The 27,290-nt window shown below is 42.1% G+C and overlaps 4 protein-coding genes across 4 annotated transcripts; 2 read left to right on the top strand and 2 right to left on the bottom strand.

The window, feature by feature from the left end:
- Positions 1–163: 163 nt before the first annotated feature.
- LOC310932836 (germ cell-specific gene 1-like protein) lies at positions 164–3,435 on the top strand (the record flags this gene model as incomplete). Its single annotated transcript, XM_083896210.1, has 5 exons — positions 164–467; positions 634–681; positions 792–944; positions 2,215–2,326; positions 3,108–3,435. The coding sequence occupies 5 exons, from the start codon at positions 164–166 to the stop codon at positions 3,433–3,435; spliced, it is 945 nt and encodes a 314-aa protein (XP_083752336.1).
- Positions 3,436–3,950: 515 nt separating this feature from the next.
- On the bottom strand, positions 3,951–5,631 carry LOC310932840 (protein NATD1-like). Its single transcript, XM_083896214.1, has 3 exons — positions 5,485–5,631; positions 4,277–4,386; positions 3,951–4,194 (listed from the first exon to the last, which is right to left on the bottom strand). The coding sequence occupies exons 1-3, from the start codon at positions 5,624–5,626 to the stop codon at positions 4,078–4,080; spliced, it is 369 nt and encodes a 122-aa protein (XP_083752340.1). The 5' UTR covers positions 5,627–5,631; the 3' UTR covers positions 3,951–4,077.
- Positions 5,632–6,164: 533 nt separating this feature from the next.
- On the bottom strand, positions 6,165–12,517 carry LOC310932834 (dehydrogenase/reductase SDR family member 7C-B-like). The gene is made up of 7 exons (XM_083896208.1): positions 12,393–12,517; positions 10,147–10,324; positions 9,938–10,050; positions 8,679–8,889; positions 8,505–8,597; positions 6,965–7,111; positions 6,165–6,802 (listed from the first exon to the last, which is right to left on the bottom strand). The coding sequence occupies exons 2-7, from the start codon at positions 10,307–10,309 to the stop codon at positions 6,582–6,584; spliced, it is 948 nt and encodes a 315-aa protein (XP_083752334.1). The 5' UTR covers positions 10,310–10,324; positions 12,393–12,517; the 3' UTR covers positions 6,165–6,581.
- A 1,639-nt stretch (positions 12,518–14,156) lies between these two features.
- Positions 14,157–26,731, top strand: LOC310932831 (splicing factor U2AF 65 kDa subunit-like; the record flags this gene model as incomplete). The annotated part of the gene is given in 14 exon segments (XM_083896205.1): positions 14,157–14,205; positions 16,444–16,618; positions 18,088–18,191; positions 18,309–18,460; positions 18,541–18,657; positions 19,816–19,954; positions 20,032–20,111; positions 21,567–21,588; positions 21,591–21,632; positions 21,635–21,657; positions 23,505–23,627; positions 24,816–24,902; positions 25,039–25,281; positions 26,600–26,731. Coding segments are annotated over 14 exon segments (1,488 nt in total).
- Between the last annotated feature and the right edge of the window lie 559 nt (positions 26,732–27,290).

The raw sequence follows: 27,290 nt of genomic DNA, 5'->3' as shown, positions 1-27,290 counted from the left end.
GGACAGAGTGAGTGCTTTAACCGAAGCCGGCCAGATTATGAAGATTTGATATTTCCGCTGGGAGGCAAAACACGGCGGCTTCGCGTCGAAAGCCGGGATTAGCCGCCCCCCCCCCCCCCCCGCCTTTCCATTTCATCTGGTTCTGGGCCGTGGCGCCTCGACCATGAGGCTGGAGCGCGGGCGGCGAGCTTCTCTGGCGCTCGTGCTCAACTTCGTGGCCTTCGCGTTCGCCTTGTCGGCGGTGACCACCAGCTACTGGTGCGAGGGCACGAGGAAGGTGGCCAAGCCCTTCTGCACGGGGCCCCCCGTGAAAACCAAGCAGTGGTTCTGCATCCGCTTCAACAGCTCCGACGTCAACGACACCAGGATGGTGCAGTACATCTTTGAGACGGGGGAGGAGAAGTTCCTGCTCCGGAGGTTCCACGCCGGCATTTTCTTCTCGTGTGAGCAGGCGGCCGACATGAAGGGTAAGACGGCAGAGTCCAAACGTGTCGTATAGTGGGGGGGGGGGGGGAGCCCAAACGGAGGGTTGCCTGGTTAAAGGACTAGTTTTGGTATCAAATCACGACGTTACTTCATCGTACCTCCTCCACGTGGGCGGGGGGTTAAATATATCATTCTCTTTTTCCTCAGGATTTGACTGTCGTGATTTCGCGGAGATTGCGCCCGAACATGAACGAGGTTCGTAAAATCTTTTTTTATTAAAACCGTAATTTTATGCATGTTATGTTATTTCAATAAATATACGTATATTTACGTCCGTCTTCCCTCTGCCGTCTCTCTGTCCTCAGGAGTCCTGTGGTTGTGCATCGTGGCAGAAACCCTGTACCTCTCCCTGCTCTTCACAGGGGGCGCTCTCATGACTCTGGAGCAGTTTCCGTGTTTCAGCATCATGAACAAACTGAAGCTCAGTGCCTTCGCCGCTCTGTGCACCGCCCTGTCAGGTAACTCCGCCCTCGTGTCAGGTAACTCCGCCCTCCTGTCACTTAACTCTGCCCTTGTGTCAGGTAACCCCGCCCTCCTGTCAGGTAACTCCGCCTTATAGGTAACTCCCTACTGTCAGGTAACTCCACCCTCATTCCATGTAACTCCGCCCTCATGTCACTTAACTCCGCCCTCCTGTCACTTAACTCCGCCCTCCTGCCACTTAACTTCGCCCTATCAGGTAACTCTCTACTGTCAGGTAACTCCGCCCTCCTGTCACTTAACTCCGCCTTCATGTCACTTAACTCCGCCTTCATGTCACTTAACTCCACCCTCCTGTCACTTAACTCCGCCGTGTCAGGTAACTCCGCCCTGTCTGGTAACTCCGCCCTGTCAGGTAACCCCCTCCTCTCAGGTAACTCCCTACTGTCCGGTAACTCCGCCCTCCTGTCAGGTAACTCCGCCCTATCAGGTAACTCCCTCCTGTCAGGTAACTCCGCCCTCCTGTCAGGTAACTCCGCCCTCCTGTCAGGTAACTCCGCCCTGTCAGGTAACTCCCTCCTGTCAGGTAACTCCACCCTCCTGTCACTTAACTCTGCCTTTTCAGATAACTCTCTACTGTCAGGTAACTCCACCCTCCTGTCACTTAACTCCACCCTATCAGGTAACTCCGCCCCTGTCAGGTAACTCCGCCCTCCTGTCAGGTAACTCCCTCCTGTCAGATAACTCCGCCCTCCTGTCAGGTAACTCCCTCCTGTCAGGTAACTCCGCCCTCCTGTCAGGTAACTCCCTCCTGTCAGGTAACTCCCTCCTGTCAGGTAACTCCGCCCTCCTGTCAGGTAACTCCCTCCTGTCAGGTAACTCCCTCCTGTCAGGTAACTCCGCCCTCCTGTCAGGTAACTCCACCCTCCTGTCACTTAACTCTGCCTTTTCAGATAACTCTCTACTGTCAGGTAACTCCACCCTCCTGTCACTTAACTCCACCCTGTCAGGTAACTCCGCCCTCCTGTCACTTTACTCCACCCTATCAGGTAACTCCCTCCTGTCAGACAACTCCGCCCTACTGTCAGGTAGCTCCGCCCTCCTGTCAGGTAACGCTGCTGCGTCTCTCCACAGGGTGACAATGGTGTCCACATTTGAAGTTGACAGAACTTGAGTTAAGCTAGAACTGTGTAACGGAAACGTGTTTCCTGGGACAAGGACAGTAGAACGTCCCAAGCGTACCTGGACTTCACTGTCTTGAGAAAGTAGCTCTCAGAATAACTCTCCTTCCATCGTTTGTCTTCTCAGGTCTTTGTGGGATGGTGGCTCACATGATGTTCACCACCATTTTCCAGCTGGCTGTTGCTATGGGACCAGAGGACTGGAGACCAAAGACCTGGGACTACAGCTGGTCTTATGTGTGAGTGTCTATCATCTACTGCTACTGATGTTTGGGAGAAGAATCATTCACCTGTTCTCAGGACAGGTGAATCCTGTCGGACAGGTGAACGATTAGGACATGTGAACAGTGAGGACAATTGAACGGTGAGGACAGGTGAACAGTGAGGACAAGTTAACGATGAGGACAGGTGAACCATGGAGACAGGTGAACTGTGAGGACAGGTGAACCATGGAGACAGGTGAACGGTGAGGACAGGTGAACGGTGAGGACAGGTGAACCCCATGGGACAGGTGAACAGTGAGGACGGGTTAACGATGGGGACAAGTCAACAATGAGGACAGGTGAACGATTAGGACAGGTGAACGGTGAGGACAGGTGAACGACTAGGACAGGTGAATGATTAGGACAGGTGAACAGTGAGGACAGGTGAACGATTAAGGCAGTTGAACAATTAGGACAGGCAAGCAATGAGGACAGGTTAACTGTGATGACAGGTGAACGATGAGGACAGGTGAACCCCATCAGACAGGTGAACGATGAGGACAGGTGAACGATAAGGACAGGTGAACGATTAAGGCAGTTGAACAATTAGGACAGGCAAGCAATGAGGACAGGTTAACTGTGAAGACAGGTGAACGATGATGACAGGTGAACCCCATTGGACAGGTGAACTGTGAGGACAGGTGAACGATGAGAATGAGGTGACCTTTGACCCATTTTGACTGATACATCATGTGTTTGCATATGTCATTTTTATAAATACCCACGGACTGATCTAAGTTCCGTTTCCTGCGCGCAGGTTGGCGTGGGGCTCGTTTGGCACGTGCATGTGTTCGGCCGTGACGACGCTCAACAGGTACACGAAGACCGTCGTCGAGTTCAAATACAAGCGGCGGAACATCGAGAAGAGTCTGACGGTCGAGCGGAGGATGATGCAGCTGCAGCAGCTTCCTGAGCACATGTGGGACGTGTACCTGACCGCTGACGCCGAGGCACCACCACCACCGCCGCCGCCGCCGCCGCCGCTGCTGCTGCTGCACGCCAACGGCCACAAACCGTCCACGGGGACGACGTACGTGGTGGAAATGGACGGAGCATCAGAGCAGCAGGGGGAGGAATACTGCTGAGTCAGCGTCCAATGAACTTCGAGGGACAGGAGAACTGTGATGCAGGACTTTGAACTGTAGAGGGCAGTGTTTAGCCTCTTGGTGAACAGCCTGCAGGAATTTAATAGGAGAAGAAGAAGAAGAAGAAGAAGAAGAAGGGGAACCTGTGGGTTCTAGCGGACTTCTGTCTCCTCCCTCACTTCGCAGGATCCAGACCCTGGATTGAGACGCGGCGCAGCTGTGTGCGCCCCCTGCTGGGCCTCCTGCACCACTGCAGCCACTCACAGAAAAACACGCCCACAAATCACAGAACTGAAACTGTGAGTGACGACGTCATCCCCCCCGACCTCTCATTACTGACATTAAACGAGCTTGATTAAATATTTCATTGTATTTATTCAGCAATTAATTTAAAAAAAAACTATTACAAGTGTGTGAGAAAATACACAAATAAACCGTTTCAGATCAGCAAAAGTTGATCAATATAAAATAATCAATATGATGATTTTTTTTGATTTTTTTTTCTTAAACCTTGATTTTTCCCTCGAGATTTAACACTTAATTTAAATGTTTTTTTTGTTTGTTATTCATAACCACCACTAAACAGATGCTGTGGAATCCACAGATAAAGTCGAGTGGGGTTTTTAATGTTAATGTGAGGAATCAGGCGATGACCGCGTCTTTAAACTCCTGCAGCGGATGATCCTCGATGTATTTCTGGATGTACCAACAGGAGACGCGAGCCTTGAGGTTTTCTTCGACCAGAAACTCCATGGCCGCCTGCAACATAAGATGATTTAATATGTGGATTTTTTTCCAGGATAAAAGCACCTGCATGTACAGATAAATGTGAGGTTCTCACCTGTGACAGCAGTGCAGCGACGCCTTGACCTCTGAACGTCTGCGGAACAAAGGTCGACATCAGATCCACCTCCTTCTCCGCGGTGAATCTGTAGATCAGCACTGCACAGTCTGCAGGACACGGAGGACACAGAGGACACAGAGGACACGGAGGACACAGTTCATTACAAACGTTAAAGTCGGTCATAAACTGGACAAAATGTGTCTCTGCAAGGATTATTAACTAACTCTTCAATGTTTATATAACCACTTAAACCAGTAAATTATCAACAGATTAACCAATTATGAGATTTATTGTTAGTTGCAGCACTCACAACAAACAAATAAACAATACAAAAGTCCAATAGGAAATACCATTATTTTTACATGCAGCCATTTCTTGCTTTTGCTGCACTGCTGTGACAGTTTAGCCCAGAATTTACTAAAAAAAATATGTCACTGCTGATTTAAATATATATGCCGAACTGTTAAGTAATAAAAAAAAATCACGTAATATAGATTGTTGCTGTTGTTTTTAGCAGCAGCAACACAGGGAAACTAAATATTTACTGATAACAAACACACTATACAAAAGCCCCACAGCAAATACCATGTGTTTTTCCCACAGCTGCTGTTGTGTGACAGTTTTGCCAAAAATGGATTAAAATACGTTACTGCTGGACTTAATACACACGCCGAACTGTTAATAATATGTTTTTAAGTAATATATGTATATGTTGTCATTGGTTTCTGTTACATATTTGTTAAACACCGGCGGAAATTCTTTACACTCGCACGCTAAATTTCGCCGACCGGTTTCGTCTTGCTAATGCTGCACTAACCGTGACCGTTTGGCCAAGAATTTACTAAAAAAATACGTTACTGCTGGTTTCAATATATATGCCGAACTGTTCAGCCAATACATTTTTATTGTATATACATGTTGTCATTGGTGTCCTTTGCACAGGAGTTTAGCGCTGGCAAAAAAATGCGATTAACTCACTTGTTTTTGAATGGAATTTCGTTTTCCGTTTTCTTATTTTCTAAGGCTTCCGAGCGTCAATATGAGCGTCAATAATTAAAACAAACCGCTGACATAGAATTAATATTTCTTGTGTTAACTGATCAATCGCGAAGGAAATTCTTCCAGCAGGCCGCGAGTGGGCGCCGGCCTCTCGTAGTGCATCTACCCCGGCACTGGAGCGCCAGCCCCGGCTGAAGCCTCCTTACCGGCCCCGCTGTCCGGAGTGACGGTGAAGCGACGATTCTCTCGGTCGTGTTCGACCATCAACCTGCGGCTGGAGCTGAAGGAAGTGACGGTGAGCGGCCGAACATTCACTCTGAGACATAAACCAGTGAGTCTGGAAAACATTTTACTGTTTTTACACCAAAAACATTAACAGTACGTGGTCGTCCTGTGAGTCTGACAACAGACTGTCCGCCAGGGGGCGCCAGATCATCCAGAACATGGACTAAACGTCAACCTTCAAAATAAAAAAAACTTTGTTCAAAACCTGAATTATGTCGGACAAATGTTACTTTTGGGCGATGTCTCATAAATTACTGGGGAGAAAAAATCATACACATTTTTAAATAAGATTTTTAAATCAAAATTATGAGACAGAAAGTCATAATTTTGAGATAAAAAGTCGAAATTATGAGATTAAAAAAGTCATAAGTATGAGATAATTGTTAGTGACTTTCTATCTCATATTTATGAGATAGTATTTCATAATTTCGACTTTTTATCTCATAATTATGACTTTCTATCTCACAATTTCGACTTTTTATCTCACAATTTTGACTTTTTATCTCATAATTATGACATTTTATCTCATAATTTCGACTTTATATTTCATATTTATGATCTTTATCTCATAATGATGACTTTTTATCTCAAAATTATGACGCTCTGTCTCGTAATATTGACTTGGTATCTGGTTATTTTATCCTCTCTTCCATAGATTTAATTGTTTAAGATTATATGTACAATAAGCAGAACATACATCAATATGTCCAACTATAAAGCAAATAAACCAAAATGTACAACACTAAATGAACAAAAATCACCTGTAAATGTATTTATGAATGTTTATACATATTTCACATTTTTTCATTTTTACTGAGGATAAGATGCATTATACTGTGAATATCATTAGTTTAACATTTATTGATTATAATGCGGACGCATGTTGACGTCACCTAAAATGATCCGAATATAACTTCTGACAAAAAAAAAAACTCGTAAAAAATAAATAACCGATTGAGCTAACAGCTAACAGCTAACAGCTAACAGCTAACAGCTAACAGCTAACAGCTAACGTGTTCTACATCCTCTCCGTGTCGGTGGCGGTGGCGGCGGCGGCGTCGTTCACTCCCGCAGCCATCACGGCGAAGAAAACCTCGGGGAAGAAGGACCTGGTGTAGACTGCCACCTTGGGGAGGGAGGGAGCAATGACCACCTCCTTCCTCTTGTTGCTCAAAGTCTTGACGATCTCAGTGGCGGCCTCGTCTGGAGAGACGCCGAGCGGTTTCCTGGTGTACAGCACTGCTGCGACACAAAAGAACAACGTCGGCTAATGGAGGTTTTTACACGGAAACTGCAAATTCGTCGTCCGATTACGAAATTTTTTTCATACAGTAAATTTGGTCAATTTGTGGCTTAAAAAGTCACTTTGTCTTGTGGAGTATTTTGTTTTTTTTTACTCACGTGACCAGAAGGATTTGGAGGAGGTTGCGTTGGACGCCGAGTGGCTGATGAAGGTGTGGTTGATGGTGCTGACGGAGATGCCGTACTCCTCCACCTCTGCCCTCAGGCAGTCGAAGAAGGCCTGGACCGCGTGTTTGGAGGCTGCGTCTGAAACCGCAACGACACCAAGATCTCACCAAAACAAAACCACCAAGAACCGGCCAAAGAACTACATACATGGAGATGAACCAGTGAGTCTGGAAAACGTTTTTTACACCAAAAACATTAACAGTACGTGGTCGTTTGAGCGTGACAACAGACTCTCCGCCAGGGGGCGCCAGATCAGCACAAGAACTAACCTTCACCCTTCAAAATAAAACGCTTTGTTCAAAACCTGAATTATGTCAGACAAATGTTACTCTGGGGCAACGTCTCTTACATTACTGAGGAAAAATCTTACTTATTTTTAAATAAGATTTATATTGAAGACCATTTCTGCCACTTGGGGGAAAAAATTGAAAAATAAAATTGTGAGATAAAAAGTCGAAATTATGAGATTAAGAAGTCGAAATTATGAGATAAAAAGTCGATCTCAGAATTTCGACTTTTTATCTCATAATTCTGACTTTTTATCTCATAATTTCGACTTTTTATCTCATAATTACAACTTTTTATTTCTTAATTTCGACTTATTATTTCACAATTTTGACTTTTTATCTCATAATTTCGACTTTTTATTTCTTAATTTTTACTTTTTATTTCATAATTCTGACTTTTTATTTCATAATTTCGACTTTTTATTTCATAATTCTGACTTTTTATCTCATAATTTCGACTTTTTATTTCTTAATTTTGACTTTTTATTTCATAATTACAACTTTTTATTTCTTAATTTCGACTTATTATTTCACAATTTTGACTTTTTATCTCATAATTTCGACTTTTTATTTCTTAATTTTTACTTTTTATTTCATAATTCTGACTTTTTATTTCATAATTTCGACTTTTTATTTCATAATTCTGACTTTTTATCTCATAATTTCGACTTTTTATTTCTTAATTTTGACTTTTTATTTCATAATTACAACTTTTTATTTCTTAATTTCGACTTATTATTTCACAATTCTGACTTTTTATCTCATAATTTCGACTTTTTATTTCTTAATTTTGACTTTTTATTTCATAATTTTGACTTTTTATTTCATAATTCTGACGTTTTATTTCATAATTTCGACTTAATATTTCATAATTCTGACTTTTTATCTCATAATTTCGATTTTTTATTTCTTAATTTCGACTTTTTATCTCAAAATTCTGACTTTTTAATCTCATAATTTCGACTTTTTATTTCATAATTCTGACATTTCATCTCATAATTTCGACTTTTTATCTCATAATTTCGACTTTTTATCTCATAATTATGACCTTTTATCTCATAATTTCTGACAACGAAATTATGAGATAAAAAGTCGATCTCATAATTTCGACTTTTTAATCTCATAATTTCGACTTTTTATCTCACTTTGGTAACTCTCCAAAGACACTTTCCGTTTTAACTCACACGTCGTCCGAAAAGGAACGGCGATTTTCCCTTGGATGCTGTTGACCAGGAGCAGGTGACCAGTTCTTCTGGAGATCATGGACGGCAGCACGCCTGGAACACAAACACCACTGTGATGCTAACGGTCTGTAGCATATTAAAAACCTAAACGTCTGACGGTTTCCCATCCTGCACCTTTAGCGAGTGTGACCGGTCCAAAGTAGTTGTTGTCCATCAGCAGCTTGTCCATCTCCAGCGACAGACTCTGCGCTGGAGCTTTGACCTTCATGCTGCTGTTGAGGATGAGAACGTCCAGGCAGCCGTAACAGTCCAGGATCTCTGCGATCACGTCGGGCATGCTGTCCATGTCGCTGAAATCCACCAGCACCAGCTTTGGAGGAAACGTCTGAGGAGAGGAAACGATGATGGCGATTTCAGGAAACTTGGAGCTGGTTATTTTGGTACTTTTCCAAATGGAAACGCAATAAAATACATGCTGCGCCAAACACAAACTGTTTCACTTGGTGGAAACGCGGCTAAATTTGCGCACCAAATCAAGCGGATCCGGCTTTAGCTGCCCTGTTTTGGTACGGTTTCTCTGGTGTGAAAGCAACCGAGCCGAATGGGACGAAACGGTGTAGTTTAATGCATTATGGGTATCAGGTGATAGTCTGGTTCTGATGCCGATGGTCTTCGTCAGGGCCGGCCCAACGCATAAGCGAACTAAACCGCTGCTTAGGGCCCTGTGACCACTAGGGGGCCCCCAAGAGAAATTAACTAAAAAAAATTTAAATAAATCAAATTTTGGGATTTATTTAGAATTTTTCTCCCCATTTTTACCAAAGCTTTTTCACAGTGTTTACATAGTTGTCAGATGTGATTATTTAACTTTATATTTTATTTATAAACCATTTTTATGACATTGCTCCGGGTGCCTCTGTTGAGTTACATTATTATTGAAGTATTTGTTTATTTTATTTAATGCTGTGTTTGTTAATGCTGCAAAGATGGTGCACATTTTTAGATTTTCAGACCTTAATATCTTAATATTTTATTTATAAACCGTTTTATTGGTTTTATGTATTGATTCTCTGTGTCGCCAGTAGGGGGAGTTGCTGAGTTTGCCAGATATTCATTGAAAGTTTTTCCGTAAGTTTGCGAATCTGGTGTCAAACACAAAGTTCTTACATTTAGTTTTACAAGTGTATTCATATTCGTGACAGAGTAGAATAAGTAGAATTTCTTTGGTATAGTAGTTGTGTGAATGATCAATAATCATTATTATTGGCAGTAACAGAGGGTAAAATTATGCTTAGGGCCCCATGGAGGTTTGGGCCGGCCCTGGTCTTTGTGGTCTATGTTCGTTGGTTTATGTGACTGGTGCAGACCAAAGCAATCGAACTACAGGTGTGAGCGCGTCCTCAGTGGAGCTCTGTGACGTCTGCTTCACTCACCACAGTTGGGTCTGAGGCGTTCGCCAAATCGTCAGCAAGTTCTTCAAGTTTCTCCCAGTTTTTCCCGCAGAGGATCAACCTCGCTCCTCCTTTGTGAAACACGTCTGCGCATTCTTTGAATCCAGAAGAAATTATAAAAAAATCAACTCACTGCACATGTCGGATGACCTTATTTTTCAGTTCCGTGCGGCAAAGCGTGCTTGCGTTACCTTTTCCGAGCCCAGATAAAGCGTCCGTTATCACCAGCACCTTGTTGCGGACTGAGGTTTTGGTCAAAAGACCAACAACGAAACCGTAAAGGTAAAAGAATCCAGCTGTCAGCACGACCACACATGGCACCAGGAGAACGGTGGTCGTCCATGTTGGGTCCATCTCATGGAGGATTTGCTGTTTTTTTAAACAAAAAAGGTTTTATTTTCATAATTAGTATGAAAAATTAGAGTGAATTTGCGAAACATGAAACAAACACACTCATGTTAATAGTCACGCAAAATATATTTTAAAGGAAATATGCTTTCCACTCTTTTCAACATATGAAGCTACATCCAGCAGCATGGTTAGCTTAGCTAAAAGAGCTAAAAAGAGCGGGAAACAATAACAATACAGACAGAAGTGTAGAAACAAATTTGCCATGTTCAACTGCTTTTTAGTGTTTTACTTTAAGATGCTAGTTAGCATACTTGCTAATTTTAAACAACATGGCAGGTTAAATTTCCCCTCTTTCACCTTTTTACGCTAAGTTAAGAAATGCTAAGCTTTTTGCTCTTATCATTTCTGGTCAACTGCCCTCAGTTTAAAGTTCTTCAACATGGTTCAAAAGCTAAGCTATACAAAGCTAAGTGATAGCAATATCAGGGTATTGTGTTCAACTGTTTTTTCTACCATTGTATTTTACTTTAAGATGCTAGTTAGCATACTTTCCACTTGTAACCAACATGTCAGGTTAAATTTCCCCTCTTCACCTTTTTACGCTAAGCTAAGAAATGCTAAGCTTTTTGCCCTAAACTGTTCTTGTCAGATGTGCAAACCGCCCTCAGTTTAAAGTTCTTCAACATGGTTCAAAAGCTAAGCTATACTAAGCTAAGTAACAGCAATATCAGGGTATTGTGTTCAACTGTTTCTTCACCATTGTATTTTACTTTAAGATGCTAGTTAGCAGATTTGCTACCTTTAATTAGCCAATTTGTTCACGTTCGACAATATGCTAGCTTAAATTCTTCCCCTCGGTTTCCTCCTCTCTTTGTGCTAAGCTAAGCTAAGCTATACTAAGCTAAGCCAACCAGAAGCTAGTAGCTGCATATTCACTCAACAGACATGAGGATGAGAACCAACTGAAAATCATTTCAGTTTCATGTTAGCATCGTGGCTAGCACATGTTAGCACATGTTTAAAAACATTATTTTGAGATGAAAATTTATGCTTCTTTTTTTTTTTTTTCTATTTGTGGTGAAATGAATAAAATGAGATTTCAAACATCTCATTTCAGACGTAACAATTCAACGTGATTTTAAAGTTTCATACCCAAAGACTCTCCGGCTTTGTAACATTGGAATCGGCCTCACCTTCTACAACCATATTTAAATCTAGAGATTATTCTTAAAACTCTGAAACAAAAACAGACAAAATATATATATATTTTTTTTATCAAGTAACAAATTTAAGTAAATCTAAGTACTAACAAATTCACAATGTGACGCCAGGCTAGAAAATAAAGGAGCACAAAAAAACATATAATACAGCCACAAAATTTCAAAATAAAAGAAACAAAAAGATACAAAATGACAATAAATAGCAAAATAATAGCAATACAAAGATACAAAATGTCAATAGAAGACACACATTTACAATTAAAGAGACAATTTCACAATAAAAGACAAATGTATGTCGATAAATAGACATGAAATGAAAACAGAAAGATCAGAATTAATAAAGAAACGTTAGAATAAAATGAAAATGTTCATTGTCCTCTTAATGGAGGGACACTTACAGTGTTTGACTGAAGGTGTATGAAAGTGTGTATACTTTTGTGTATATATATACTGTATATATATATGTGTGTATATATTACAGGTTGTGTTTCGTGTCCCTCTGTCAGAGACGTCTGGACAGGGTTTAAAGACCAACAGCTCACACGTTCTATTTGTGTTCGTCAGGGAATGTAAAGACAAAACCGAGCCGAGCGGCAGCTGTTTGTCCTAAATATAAACTGTCGCACAAACTCAACATTATATTACACGACAACGTCACTCAGAGACAAACTGTCGTTATTCACACGATAGAAAAACAACAGCAAAGCGACTTTAATCTGCAAATCTACAACAGAATGAAATGATTATTTTTATTTATTCATTAATAAAAACCTCACAGAGTCTCAGCCTCTGGTTTTCAAACTAACGTCGACTATTTTTCATGCTAATGTTGCTAATGAAATGAATGAAAAGAAGCCAGAACTTACAGCTCGACAGACTCGTCTCTGAAGGCTCCAATTCCTCTGCTGAGCAACTGGAATTGGAACTGAGCTTAAACTGGAGCTGGAGCTGAGTGACTGGAACTGGAACTGGACTGAAAGTGGAAGTGGACGTGGAGCTGGAGCTGGAATTAAGAAGAGTCTGTGTGTGTGTGTGTGTGTGTGTGTGTGTGTGTGTGTGTGTGTGTTCTTGTACTTGCGGCATACTGAGGACCAGTGAGGGTTTTTTACCAACAAAGTGAGGTCATTTTTACAGAGTGAGGACATTTTGGCCGGTCCTCACTTTGTTTTCATTGAAATCACTTCCTTAGGTTGCTATGACATGCTATACTCAATTTGTCAAAAATTTTAATTTTGGACGACTTTTTCTCAAATTTTGGACCATAATTTTTTTTCAAATTTTGGAGCATAATTTTTTTTCAAATTTTGGACCAAATTTTTTTTTTTCAAATTTTGGACCAAATTTTTTTTTTTCAAATTTTGGACCAAATTTTTTTTTTTTCAAATTTTGGACCAATAATTGTGGGTACATTTTTTTTTTCAAATTTTGGACGACATAGTATAGAATGACGTTTTTGTCAAATTTTGGACCAAACATTTTGGATCAAATTTTTTTTACAACTTTTTTTCAAATTGTGGGCCAATTTTTTTTCCAAAATTTGGGTCAACATTTTTGTTCAAATTTTGGGTCAAATTTTTTTTTTTAATTTTGGGTCAAATTTTTTTTTTTAATTTTGGGTCAAATTTTTTTTTTTCAAATTTTGGAAGACAGTATAGTATGACGTTTTTGTCAAATTTTGGACCAACATTTTTTTGTCAAATTCTTTTTTAAATTTTGGTCTACATAGTATAGTATGACGTTTTTGTAAAATGTTGGACCAAAAATTTAAAAAATTTAATAAAATCGAAAAAGTTTTCCAGCCCTTTTTGCTCTGGGGCTCCACCTGCAGACATTTTATGGTACTGCGACCAGTAGTTCTTTGTAGATGTCATTCATGAAGTAGATATTTGTAATTGTGTTGATTTATAAAGTGGAAATGCTGGTCCTCAGTATGCAGCAAGTACAAGAATGTGTGTGTGTGTGTGTGTGTGGGACCACAATTTTTTTATAAACCATACGGAGTGGAAATATTACATCTTTAAAGGGCTTATTGGGGGTTAAAATCTGGTTTGGTGTGCGCACACACACACACACACACACACACACACACACACACACACACACACACACACACACACACACACACACACACACACACACACACACACACACACACACACACACACAGGAGAAGGCTCGAAAATTCTGGCAGTCAAAACCTCGAAGCTTAATATCCTAACCGGATGTCATTCTTGTCGAAATAAGAGCACGGGATAGTTCACAGTTACGGCAGGTCACCTCAATTTTAAATTCCTTGGTCAATGTGTGTGTTCGTGTTCGTCGCTTTAACAACGTTTTATTTCATTTACTTTCCATAACGTCGGAATAATAAAGTTTAATTTTAAACTATCCAGCTACTTAACATTATCCAGAATGTACTGGCGTGTACTTTTATTTTGAAGGACGTGACCGGATGTCGTGCGTCAACAGTGCTCGTCTTGACTCGGTGATTATTTCTGAGGCTTTTTCTTTGCTGCACTGACAGCGGCTTTTTCTCGCCTTTTCTCGCCTTTTCCCTCGCTCTCCTCCGCTGTCACTTCACACACACACACACCTGTCGTTTTCTTTCACGGATAAATCTGCGCCTCAAAATGTCCGACTTCGAGGAATTCGAGAAACAGCTGAGCGAGAATCGACAAGGTGAGCGTTAACGATCCGTCTGCGCGCCGCTTTTATTCCGCAAGCTAGCAGCGAACGCAGCGCTCGCGCGGAACCTCAGAGCCTCGCGTTTATTTTATGAATGAATGAATAAATAAATCGACCTGACGAGCAGATTTCCCCCCCGCGGTGACTCAGCTCGTTCGTCCCCCCTCACGTCAGCATAAATTCACGGTGCTCTCGGTCTGCGTGGAGCCGCTGCTAACGGACTAACGAGTCTGGATCCCGGTTTAAACTTCACGTCGTTTCTCCTGCGCGAGGCAGCAAGAAGCGAAACTCCCTTTAAAATTAGCAATGTTTTTACAATTAACCGCACTTTTCCTTAATAAGACAAGTGATGTCGAAATGAGTACATGACATTTCAGAATCAATGCATTCGACTCTTTAATTCGGCATCTATTACTAAAGGATATTTGATAAATCTCCATTTACATTTGTGCTTTTAATTATGTTTGATTTGATTTGATCAGTATTTAATGCATTAATGACTGCACATTTATGATGTAAAATAGGATCACGATGAACATTACTGTTAATTATGACCACTGTTTTGATTGAGACGATACATCGCTGAAATTAAAGGTTAAAGTTTCACGGTTTTTAAAGGTGCACATCATAAACAACAACATAAATCTAAAGCAACTATTGAATGAATATGAATAATGAATAATATGAATAATAACATTATGAATAATGTTCATATAACAAACTGAACTCACCAACAACAACAGTACAGACAAAAGTATTTGCATTAAAAAAAATATTTTGCAGACTGCAAATCATGTTTATGTTTTGAAATCATGTATTTGCATGTGGCGCCACCTACCGCCGTCTACCAATCATTGCAGTCAGTAGAGTCTCAGCTGCCGAGCAACCACGGGCTGCCAGTTACGTCAGAAAACGAAACCTAAAAGACCTCGGTATTTTGAATTTGAATGAAGTAACCGTTTTTGGACACATTCTTACATGTGGCACCTTTAAATATATTCAAGGGTAGACGATACGTCGCTGAATCAAAGGACAGTTTCACGGTTTTTAAAGACTGTCTTAAAGCAACTGCCAGGTGCACATCAATATTTTGACTTTTAAGAATAGTTTTAAATCATTCAAATCATGGATTTAATAAATTGTAGTTGTGCAAGTGATAAGAATCAAACGTTTATGTGTTTACGACCGATAACTGACAACAAAATTACATTTACATTTTGCTCTTTTATGAAATTAAACTGCATATAGTTGGTAGTTTTTGAGAGTTTGGGAAACACTTATCAGTGTTTTATGATCCAAACAGCAAATTAAATAATCCCGAAAATAATCACAGACTATTAGATATTGAATATGATCATCAGTTTTAGCACAAATGTACATTTGTTATTTTATTTGTTAATTTTTTTTTTTTTCTTACTTAAAAAAAAACAAACTTAAAAAAAAAAAAACTTTTATAAATGACACTCGTGTCCTTTCACTGTCAAAATAATAGTTTGGGGCCAATTTAACACAGACAGTGATGTTAGCACAGAGAGGCAGAGCTGCTATTTTCACAATAACAAAGAAGTATCTATAAACACACCACGTCTCAAAGCTGACATTTAATCAAAGCGCTTCTACCTGTGGATCAGATGGACACAGAAATAGACAGAGTGTCTTATTGATTTGATAAACTGTCTCACGTCTTGTTTTGCTCCACGTTCCATATTAGCCGAGAAGCGAAGTCGCATTAAACTGTCAGTTTTCTCAAAGAGAAATACGAGGCGGCACAAAGTGGACGACATGAGAATATGACGTCATTAAAGACGAGACACCAATGCACTGCAATAACTTTCTGTATCATAATTATCGTAGAGAAAAATGTAATTAAGAGGTGCTACTTGGTGAATCAGAGGTTTGTTGAATTTTGTAAACCACTCACTCTCCCACACCAAAGTCAGGAAACTCTGTGATTTTAACATCACAGCACACACTAGATCCACTGCTGCCTCATCCATCATTGAGTTCAAATGTACTATTTTGTGACTTCAGTGTTTGGAATCCTTTGTTCAGATTGACCTCAGTGACATAAACTGACCACACAAGGCAGCAGTGGACCAGCAGCTCCTCTTGTTAGAACCCTGGTGGTCAAAGTGATTATGGCACGTTAAAAGCTAATAATTATTTTGACGGAAAACTCTCTGGATCTGTTTTTTTTGTGTGTGTGTTTGTGTGTGTGTCGCGATCACACAGAGCGAGAAAGAGAACGACACAAGAAGAGGAGTCGCAGTGGATCGGTGAGTCGAGGCGACAAACATCGCAGCTGGAGCAAAGACCGCGGGAGTCGCAGCCGCGAGAAACGGAGCCGCAGCAGAGATCGCAAGAGTCGGGATCGCAGGAGCTCGTCCCGAGACCACAAGAAGCACAGGTGAGAGGCTGAAAAGTACAGGTGAGAGGCTGAAAGTACAGGTGAGAGACTGAAAGTACAGGTGAGAGGCTGAAAAGTACAGGTGAGAGGCTGAAAAGTACAGGTGAGAGGCTGAAAGTACAGGTGAGAGGCTGAAAGTACAGGTGAGAGACTGGAAGTACAGGTGAGAGACTGAAAGTACAGGTGAGAGACTGGAAGTACAGGTGAGAGGCTGGAAGTACAGGTGAGAGGCTGAAAGTACAGGTGAGAGGCTGGAAATACAGGTGAGAGGCTGAAAAGTACAGGTGAGAGGCTGAAAAGTACAGGTGAGAGGCTGGAAGAACAGGTGAGAGACTGAAAGTACAGGTGAGAGACTGAAAGTACAGGTGAGAGGCTGAAAAGTTCAGGTGAGAGGCTGAAAAGTACAGGTGAGAGGCTGAAAGTACAGGTGAGAGACTGGAAGTACAGGTGAGAGACTGGAAGTACAGGTGAGAGGCTGGAAGTACAGGTGAGAGGCTGAAAGTACAGGTGAGAGGCTGGAAATACAGGTGAGAGGCTGAAAAGTACAGGTGAGAGGCTGAAAGCACAGGTGAATGGCTGGAAATACAGGTGAGAGGCTGAAAAGTACAGGTGAGAGACTGAAAATACAGGTGAGAGGTTGGAAGTACAGGTGAGATGATGAAAAGTACAGGTGAGAGGTTGGAAGTACAGGTGAGAGGCTGAAAGTACAGGTGAGAGGCTGAAAGTACAGGTGAGAGGCTGGAAATACAGGTGAGAGGCTGAAAGTACAGGTGAGAGGCTGAAAAGTACAGGTGAGAGGCTGGAAGTACAGGTGAGAGGCTGAAAGCACAGGTGAATGGCTGGAAGTACAGATGAGAGGCTGGAAGTACAGGTGAGAGGCTGAAAAGTACAGGTGAGAGACTGAAAATACAGGTGAATGGCTGGAAGTACAGATGAGAGGCTGGAAGTACAGGTGAGAGGCTGGAAGTACAGGTGAGAGGCTGGAAGTACAGATGAGAGGCTGGAAGTACAGATGAGAGGCTGGAAGTACAGGTGAGAGGCTGAAAAGTACAGGTGAGAGGTTGGAAGTACAGGTGAGATGATGAAAAGTACAGGTGAGAGGTTGGAAGTACAGGTGAGAGGCTGAAAAGTACAGGTGAGAGGCTGAAAGTACAGGTGAGAGGCTGGAAATACAGGTGAGAGGCTGGAAATACAGGTGAGGGCTGGAAATACAGGTGAGACGATGAAAGTACAGGTGAGAGGCTGAAAAAGTACAGGTGAGAGGCTGAAAAGTACAGGTGAGAGGCTGGAAATACAGGTGAGAGGCTGAAAGTAAAAGTACAGGTGTGCCGGTGAATGGCTGAAAATAACACCCATCTGATCTTTTAATTGAAGATTGGTACGAATGAGAAAATCAGTTTGTTTGTTTATTTAATAAGCCCCGCCCCTTTTTACCTGGCGTTTCCTGTCTTTTTTTTTGGTGTGTGCAGTCACTCTCCGAGGCGAACCAGGAAGAAAAGGACGTGCAGATACTGGGACGTTCCTCCTCCAGGCTTTGAACACATCACACCAATGCAATATAAAGCTATGCAAGGTTCACTCCTTCTTTACGTCACCAGTGGAGACCAGATCCATTTCTTACATAAAACAGAGTATTTATTTAGAGAAAGTGTTGTGGAGCTCAGTTGTGTTGTGTTTTTTCTCCGCTCAGCTGCTGGACAGATACCAACAATAGCTCTGCTGGCCACGTCCACCACCACTGGAGTGGCAGCGGCGCCGACACAAGTGCCCATCGTTGGCAGTCAGATGACCAGACAAGCCCGACGCCTGTATGTGGGAAATATTCCCTTTGGAGTCACAGAGGTAAAGACTCTTATTAAAGCTAACTCTACTTAACTCAACACAACTGACTGTACTGCACTTGTGTTTCCTGTCACCTGCAGGAATCCATGGCCGAGTTCTTTAACGCTCAGATGCGACTCGCAGGCCTCTCGCAAGCTCCGAGTAACCCTGTCCTCGCCGTACAGATTAATCAGGATAAGAACTTTGCTTTCCTAGAGGTACGTGTTCCCGGAAAAACTGCCCGGTGCTCTGCTTCCATCGTGATACGGTTCGGTTTGGAATGGTAAAGTCCTGGGTCAGTCATGTGTTTTTAGGTCTAGCTGCACCCCGATAACACGGCTTCTAAGCGTCTGAAATGCACTGGCTTACATTTATCTGTGTTGCCTCATGATTGGGGAAAACTCATGAGGTGACAACCGTAACCCCAACCCCAACACTAACCCCAACCCTAGCACTAAGACTAACCCCAACCCTAGAACTAACACTAACCCCAACCCTAGCACTAAGACTAACCCCAATCCTAGCACTAAGACTAACCCCAACCCTAGCACTAAGACTAACCCTAGCACTAGCACGAACACTAACCCAACCCTAGCACTAAGACTAACCCCAACCCTAGCACTAAGATTAACCCCAACCCTAGCACTAAGATTAACCCCAACCCTAGCACTAAGACTAACCCCAACACTTACCCCAACCCTAGCACGAACACTAACCCCAACTCTAGCACTAAGACTAACCCCAACCCTAGCACTAAGACTAACCCCAACCCTAGCACTAAGGCGAACCCCAACACTTACCCCAACCCTAGCACTAACACTAACCCCAACCGTAGCACTAAGACTAACCCGAGCACTAACACTAACCCCAACTCTAGCACTAAGACTAACCCCAACCCTAGCACTAAGACTAACCCCAACACTAACCCCAACCCTAGCACTAACACTAAACCCAATCCCAACCCTGACCCCAACCATAACACAAACACTAACCCCAACCCTAGCACTAAACCCAACCATAACACCAACTCTAACCCCAACCCTAGCACTAACACTAAACCCAATCCCAACCCTGACCCCAACCATAACACCAACACTAACACCAACACTAACCCCAACCCTAGCACTAGCACTAACCCTAACCCCATCACACTAGCTCCTCTTCAGAATTCCCAAAATCCACTCAGAACTTTTCTTACACTGTCTGCATAGTTCACTGGAGCTTCAGCATTTTTATTTCCGCGGGTGAGTTCAGAACTCTACCGACCACGTAGAGTGTAATTGTTGTTCGTAAACTGGACTTTCAGGATTTCGATGACGTCGTAAGTGTCTGCATCTGCGACAGAAACGTCCTGAAACTTGATCTCCCTTTTTTAGTTCCGATCTGTAGACGAGACGACGCAGGCCATGGCCTTCGACGGAATTATATTCCAGGGTCAGTCGCTGAAGATCCGACGACCTCACGACTATCGACCTTTGCCTGGTATCTCGGAGCAGCCGGCTTTCCACGTCCCGGGTGTGTCCTTCGTGGTGTTTTGTTTCTTAAACTTAACGATAGGAAAACGTATTATTCATTCTCTTTATTCCTCGCAGGCGTCGTGTCCACCGTCGTTCCCGATTCTCCCCATAAACTGTTCATCGGAGGCCTCCCCAACTATCTCAACGACGACCAGGTATTGATCTGAACACTGAACAGGAGTTCTTATCTTTAGTTAGTTTGAAACGTATCACGCTAAAACATGCACAGAATATGGTTCTTTTGTTCCTCTATGACCTGAAAAACACACAAAACAGACAGTGTTGTTGTGATGAGGAGAAAACCAAAAAAATCGAGCATTATTATTTCCCAGTGTAAATATTGAATAACTCCTACAGCAGATAAGCTGCTCCTTTTATATTTAAATGCCAATAGCTTGTGCTCTTTTTCTCTGATTCCTTGTTTTAGTATTTGTTTGTGACGCGGCTCTCTGAGTAAACTGCTTATACTTGTCTCATGTTAAGCAAACTGATTTAGGAAAGGTAAGCAACGTCCAATATATTCATATTAGAGGCCGATAAACACACAATAAAGCACAGTTTTATATACGTTTATTTCTCTTTGGTTGTTTCTCCTCATTTGTTAGAGTCTGTGTTGTCAAAGAAAAAGTCCACCTTGGTCAGAATTAGAGCTTCATAAGGGATTATTTCCATAATTCATTCAATTATTTTCTCCATTAGTTAGTTGATGAGTTCTTTGTGCCATAAACTGTTGATGTTTTTGTCCACAAACTAAAAATGATTCAGTTTTAATGGTTTCTTTGCTTCATGGAGCAAAGAAACCAGAAAATGTTCACATATAGGAAGCTGAAAAATCAAAGAAACTGGTTTGAATTATTATAAAAAATAGTGAATAGATGATCAAAATAGTTGTCGATTAATTAAGTCAGACGTAAGAGAATAAGGGCAACATGTAAAAAACATTTTTGAAATGAGGAAAAAAATACAAAAAACCCCAGCAATGAATTCTCAGATTAAAGTCAGAACTCTGAGAAAATAAAATCTGATTAATCTGAAAATTTTGACTTTTTTTTCTCCGAATTCATGCTATTTTATTTTTATTTTTTTTTGCATTTGTCCCTAATACTCTTCCGTAGACATCAGTCCCCAGAGAAAATTATTATTATTTCTTGCATTCATGTCCTGTGTCCACTAGAGGGCACTGACGCATTTATTTATGAAACGTGACACTCAACACGTGCTGTGTCTTGGTCAGAATGATTTATAAATAAATAAAACAACCAATATCCAATTATCACATTTGTCACAACTGTACTCTCCATCTTGGCTGCTCAGTGAAAGGGATTGTGGGTAATAAATCAGGCAGGTTGGGGGGGGGGGGGGGGGGGGAGTTTGGACTTTTTCTTTTGACGATATGAACTTTGACAGTGAGATGTAAATGAAGTGGAGCGACAGCCGAGCTGTCCACTCTCAGTGCACATGTAGCCTGATGTATATTATTATTATTATTATTATTATTATTATTATTATTCACTGACTAATCTATTTTCAAATTTCATTTTTTTTGAATACTTCCACTGCGTTGATACTCACAGCTCTTTCATTTTTTGTTCCCCCCACTTTGTCCCCAGCTAGGGGCCTGTAAGATCGTTAAGTCTGCGCTCATAATTTGTTCAGTAGTTCTCATCTACTGCTGCCATGCCAACATGTAACACAAGGCAAGTAAGACATTCTGGTCCTCACACGGATACACTGCGAGCCGGCAGGCTCCATTACTGGCTGCTTTCTTTCTCCCATCATGCACCTGGAGCGCGTTTAGGAGGCGGGGATTTAGGTGTTTTTTTTTTTTGGAAGGGGTGGGGGGGGGGGGGGTGGGGGGGGGTGATGATTAAGACGAGCCAACAATTGTCTCCTAAAAATTATATTCCAGAGCGACTACGTCACATTTCTGACCAACAGTTACCAGCACGACAGCTGAGAAAAACCAAGAAATGTCCAGAAAATAAACAACAAAGATGTGTGCGGCATCTGCCTAGACAGGTTGGGGTGAAAGGAAAAATGGAGGAAAGGAAGGGGGTGGGGGGAGAAAGGACAATGTCATTTATACAGTCAGCTGCAGAGACCCTTTAATTATAGCATAAGAATAATGACAATATGCTACTGCTAATGAAGATCATAATAACAGCCTCCAAACTGGACCTGGATCCTGCAGCCAGGAAAGACACAAGCTGAATGTCCAGAAAATAAACAAACCTGGACTTTTTGGTTGGACTTTATTCTATTCAAAGAAAATCATGTGCTCCCTGAGCAAACAACACAGCTGCTGTTCCTGAACCACGCAGCTCCAAGTTTCCTGGACACCGCAATCACCAAAATCATTATTTTTGACCTATATTCAGTTGAAAACACTGGGTTTTCAAGCGCTTCTTGACGATAGACTGTTCTGCTAGCACTCGGTAGGTCATTCCACCAGCGTGGAACGCTGTTGTCGAGGGGTAACATGAGCCTTTAGAGGGGCATTTAAGTACTTTGTAGGCTAGCATCAGTGATTTGAATTTGATGCGGGCGGCTAATGGTAGCCACTGGAGCTCAGTGAACAGAGGGGTGACCGTTTAAGTCCAAAGACCAGGCACGCCGCCGCGTTCTGGACCATCTGTGGTGGTTTCACAGCACAGGTCTGGAGGCCTGTGAGCACTGCAGTAGAAATGTGCTGGAATATAATCTTTGGGAGACGTGTTGGACTGGGCTGATGTAGCCTTTTTAATGTAAAGGTAAGACATAATGAACAGACTGTGCGACTCTTCTGCTTCAGTCGCCAACTCTAAAATCACATTTTTTTTCACCATTTTTTATTTTTTTTTATTTTTCTCACAATAGAATCTCAGCAGGGCCGGCCCAAGCCTTTACGGGGCCCTAAGCTGGATCTACCGCTACTTGACTATTATTGATGAGAAATGTAACACTATGATGAATTGCATTAATTGTAGTTGTGTTATTTTTACACCAAACTAGCTTAACACGAGGACAAATAAAGCTAAATCACTTATGATACCATATATGTAAAGCTTTATTGTAAACCAATAATAATAGTATTCTCCACGTCTTGGGCCGGCTCTGAATCTCACAATATAAGACTGCATCAGATTATTTTCTATTTCTGTATAAAACCTAACTTAATCTTGTAGCTGATCAAATGATTATCGATGAATTTAAAGTTTTTCTGATTCCAGCTTCAGCTACGTCTGATTTTCAATGTTTTAGTTGTTCTATCTTTCAGTTTCCAGGCTGGTTGGTCTGTATGAACTGTCAGTCATTTTACTATTAATAGTAATAATAATAATAATGATAATAATCAACAGAATAAAATGAAGATAATTGTTATTCAGAAAACCTCAGTGTCAGGAGATGATTTCTGTTCAGTCCTCTCTTTGCTCTTCTAAATGCAAAATCCCAAAAAATGTCAAATAGATTATGAAAGCACATGTGTTTTTATGTAGAGTTCAGTGTGTAGAATAAGGTGAGACGTGGATCATCAGTCTCACGCGTTGCTGTCCGACTCTGTTGTGCAGGTGAAGGAGCTCCTGACGTCGTTCGGGCCGCTCAAAGCGTTCAACCTGGTGAAGGACAGTGCCACGTCACTGTCCAAGGGTTACGCCTTCTGTGAATATGTGGACGTCAGCGCCACCGATCAGGTAACGACGGCGGTCGGCGTCTTCCCTGTGTCAGAGGTGACGATCTTTTCCCCCTCAGTCATGAAAGGTTCTGAAATTAGGAAAAAGTTGTCCTCCCATCTTGCGCTGGGTCAGCACATTCAGTCTGTTTAGAATTTTTTTTTCCTGGAAAGTGTTCCTTGAATTTGATGACAAGAGAGAGTTCTGAATCAGTTTATAGAACTACAATGTCATTTATATACAGAGGCGATTCTAGAGTCTGTAGGGGCCCTAGGCAAATATTCCCAGGGGGCCCTTCCTTCCAACCAGTGTTCATCGCCATTATGTTACAAATAATCTGACGCCAACAAAAAATGTACGATTTCAAAATATTTTTTTTTTCAAAATGAATGAAATAACATGGAAAAAAGTATGTGAAAATATAAATGTAAAGAACAATATAATACTGTAAATAGCTTTTAAAAAACTATATAAACTTAGTAAAAAAATACATTACACTGTAAATAACCCACATTATAAAACAATATAAATATATAGGACAATAAAATACTATAAATAACTGAAAAAAAACATATAAACTGAGTAAAAAGGATATGCATTACACTGTAAATAATCCTCTTCATTTTCCAACTTGCAGAACGATAACTTCACACAGGTTAAAGTGAGGTGGGGCCCCTTTAGGGAGGTTTCCTACTGAGATGTCATTGCAAATCGCCCATTGTTGTTTAAGGGGGACGGGGAGGCGGCTGCTCACTGCACATTTCAGTTCGGGGGCCCCAAGCAGTTGCCTGCCTTGCCTGTTCACAAGCTGCGCCCCTGTCTATATAAGCAGCAGCAGAGCTGATAATGACATTAATAATAATAATAGCCTCAAAACGGGATCTGGATCCTGCAGCCTGCAAGTGAGGAGATAGAGAAAGAGAGAGATGACAGGAAGGAAATACACAAACTGAATATCCAGAAAATAAACAAACCTTGACGTTTTGTAGGACTTTATTCACGTGCTCCCTGAAAAACAACTTGAATTTGAGGGAATTGGTCCTGGAAAGTCCTTGAATTTGATGTCACGTGCAGGAACCCTGTTGGGAATCTCACAACTCCCATTTTGATGTGATCAAAACTGAAGCAACGGATTTGAAGTCATTCTGTTGAGCTCAGTCGTTGTTGTGTTGTTTGACGTGCTGTCTTCATCTTCATCTTCAACTTCAGGCCGTCGCTGGACTCAACGGGATGCAACTGGGAGACAAAAAGCTGATCGTCCAAAGAGCGAGCGTGGGAGCTAAAAACGCAAATCCTGTGAGTGGGATATATTGAAAATATCCTCTAGAAGGGAGATGAAGTAGCAAACATATGAGTCGGTGCAGATTTCGTGCGGCGAGTCGTCGTTTAAGTCGTTAAAAATGTAATAATGTTGTTTATGCGTGAGCCGCAGACCTCCATCATAGAGACTCCGGTGACGCTGCAGGTCCCGGGGCTTCAGAGGCTGCAGAACTCCGGCATGCCCACGGAGGTGCTGTGTCTCCTCAACATGGTGATGCCCGAGGAGCTGGTGGACGACGAAGACTACGAGGAGATCCTGGAAGACATCCGCGAGGAGTGCTGCAAGTACGGCAGCGTCCGCTCCATCGAGATCCCCCGGCCTGTCGACGGCGTGGAAGTCCCCGGCTGTGGGAAGGTGAGCTCACCGTGGTTGGACCATAGAGGGTCCCAATGGCAGAATTTGAACGCAGTAGCGTGGTGTTTGACCAGAGAGGGCAGTAGAGGCACAGGGTAGCCGCAGGGGCTTAAAAAGTCTTAAAGGTGAAGTAAGTAGTTCATAGTGCCATCTAGAGGAGAGGCTGAAATTTACAACAAAGAACTTGCTCCTCTGCTCACCCCCTCCCTTCCCTGAGCGCTACGGTATCCTCAGCCGGTCAAATGTCGTCCTCGTCGTCTTTCTCCGTGTCAGCAGATGAGGTTCGTGAGGCGAAGGGAGAGGGCGGAGCTACCGCGGCCGTAGCAGACGAAGCGGAGAGAGAGGAGGCGGGACTTCTGCTACAAGTAAAGAGACGCTTGATTTGTTCTCTCGCGTTTGTCCTTCCAGGCTCCGGTAGAAACATGGCGTCTCGCTGCTAACAGTGGCTATGCAACCGCGACCATGTTATTTTACATGACTTTTTGAAACACTACGAAAATGAAACAAAGAATATTATACAGCGACTAGACAATGCAGGAGCACATAATATGTATACAAAAGTGGATTTTGGGTTATATAAACCCATAAATACTACACAGTGTCCCTTTAAATCCAATAATTTGAATTTAAGGCCTTAAAATGTCTTAAATTCTCCTAAAATCTCATAAAAGTCCTTAAATTGAATTTTCAAAGGTCTTAAAAATCTATTAACGTTACTTTTATTTAAAACATGCATAAACTTCAGTCTCGCTTTGAAATGTTTCTATTTTTGAGGATGCGATAACAGAACTACAACGCGGAACCAACGCGGCCACCTGTGCTGCCCGGTGACAATTTATCGAGCACAACTAGCTAGTGTGCTGTGCGCGCGCCGCGGTGTGTTAGCTTAGCTTAGCATAGCAGCGGAGAAAACTTAATGAAAGCCCGCAGCTAAGCCGAATGGCGAGTTCAACGATTTGTGGCTCCAATTTTCCTTCATGTCTTTTGTACTTTTTTGCCAGTATGGATTTGAAATGGGTCTTAAATTGTATTCATTTTGGTCTTAAAAATGTCTTAAAAAGTCTTAAATTTGACGTGTTGAAACCTGCAGAGACCCTGAGGCACAATACTTTACGCTAAACCAATGGTTTCCCAAACACTGGGATGGAAACCACCGATGGGCGGTCCCCAGACAAATTTCCTAGAAGATTATTTCATTAATCTATTATTAATCATCCATCCACCAGGTCTGGTCAGGGTCTGCGTAAAAAAAAGTGGTGGCATGTTTCCAGGAGCAGATTTTTCTTTTCATGTGTAAATACCTTTTTTCGAATTGCAGATCTTCGTGGAGTACGTCTCTGCCGCCGACTGTCAGAAGGCCATGCAGGCCCTCACCGGCCGCAAGTTTGCCAACAGAGTGGTGGTCACCAAATACTACGACCCGGACATGTATCACAGACACGAGTTTTAAAGCACAGACGAGTCTGCCGACGTCATTTCTCGCATCTTCAGGCTGTTCCTGGACGTGAAGAACAATACTGAACGTCACAAACTTGACCTGCGGTATGTGTGTGTGTGTTTGTGTGTGTGTGTGTGTGTGTGTGTGTGTGTGACGTCACGCTTTAACCTAATAACTGACCTTCATTACCTTTGTAGTCGAGTCGCGTATCTTTAAACCTGAACTAATGATGACGAGCAGTTTGAACGTTTAATCGCCAAAGTTTGAGTGTCTGGAATCATCGTGTCACAGATATGTGTCAAAACTACACTTTCAAATGTCTGTGAATCAGTTTTTACGAGTAAGATTCAAACTGGTCGTTATAGATTCACTATATGGACAAAAGCATCGGGACGCCTGATCGTTACAACAACCGGGACGCTAAAAGCAGAATTTACCGGTATCTGCGACTGTAGTTTTGACTCGTGATTCTGCGTTCACACCGAGTTTACAGACAAAATCAAATGTGCGAACGGTACAACGCGATGTGTCAAACGCTCCCATCGCTCAGATTAAAGAATTTGCGATGACC

This window comes from Microchirus variegatus, assembly GCF_963457635.1.
Source record: "Microchirus variegatus genome assembly, chromosome: 10".
Lineage (NCBI taxonomy): Eukaryota > Metazoa > Chordata > Actinopteri > Pleuronectiformes > Soleidae > Microchirus > Microchirus variegatus.
The sequence above is the reverse complement of the archived record's forward strand: the minus strand, read 5'-3'. Positions and strand labels throughout refer to the sequence as shown.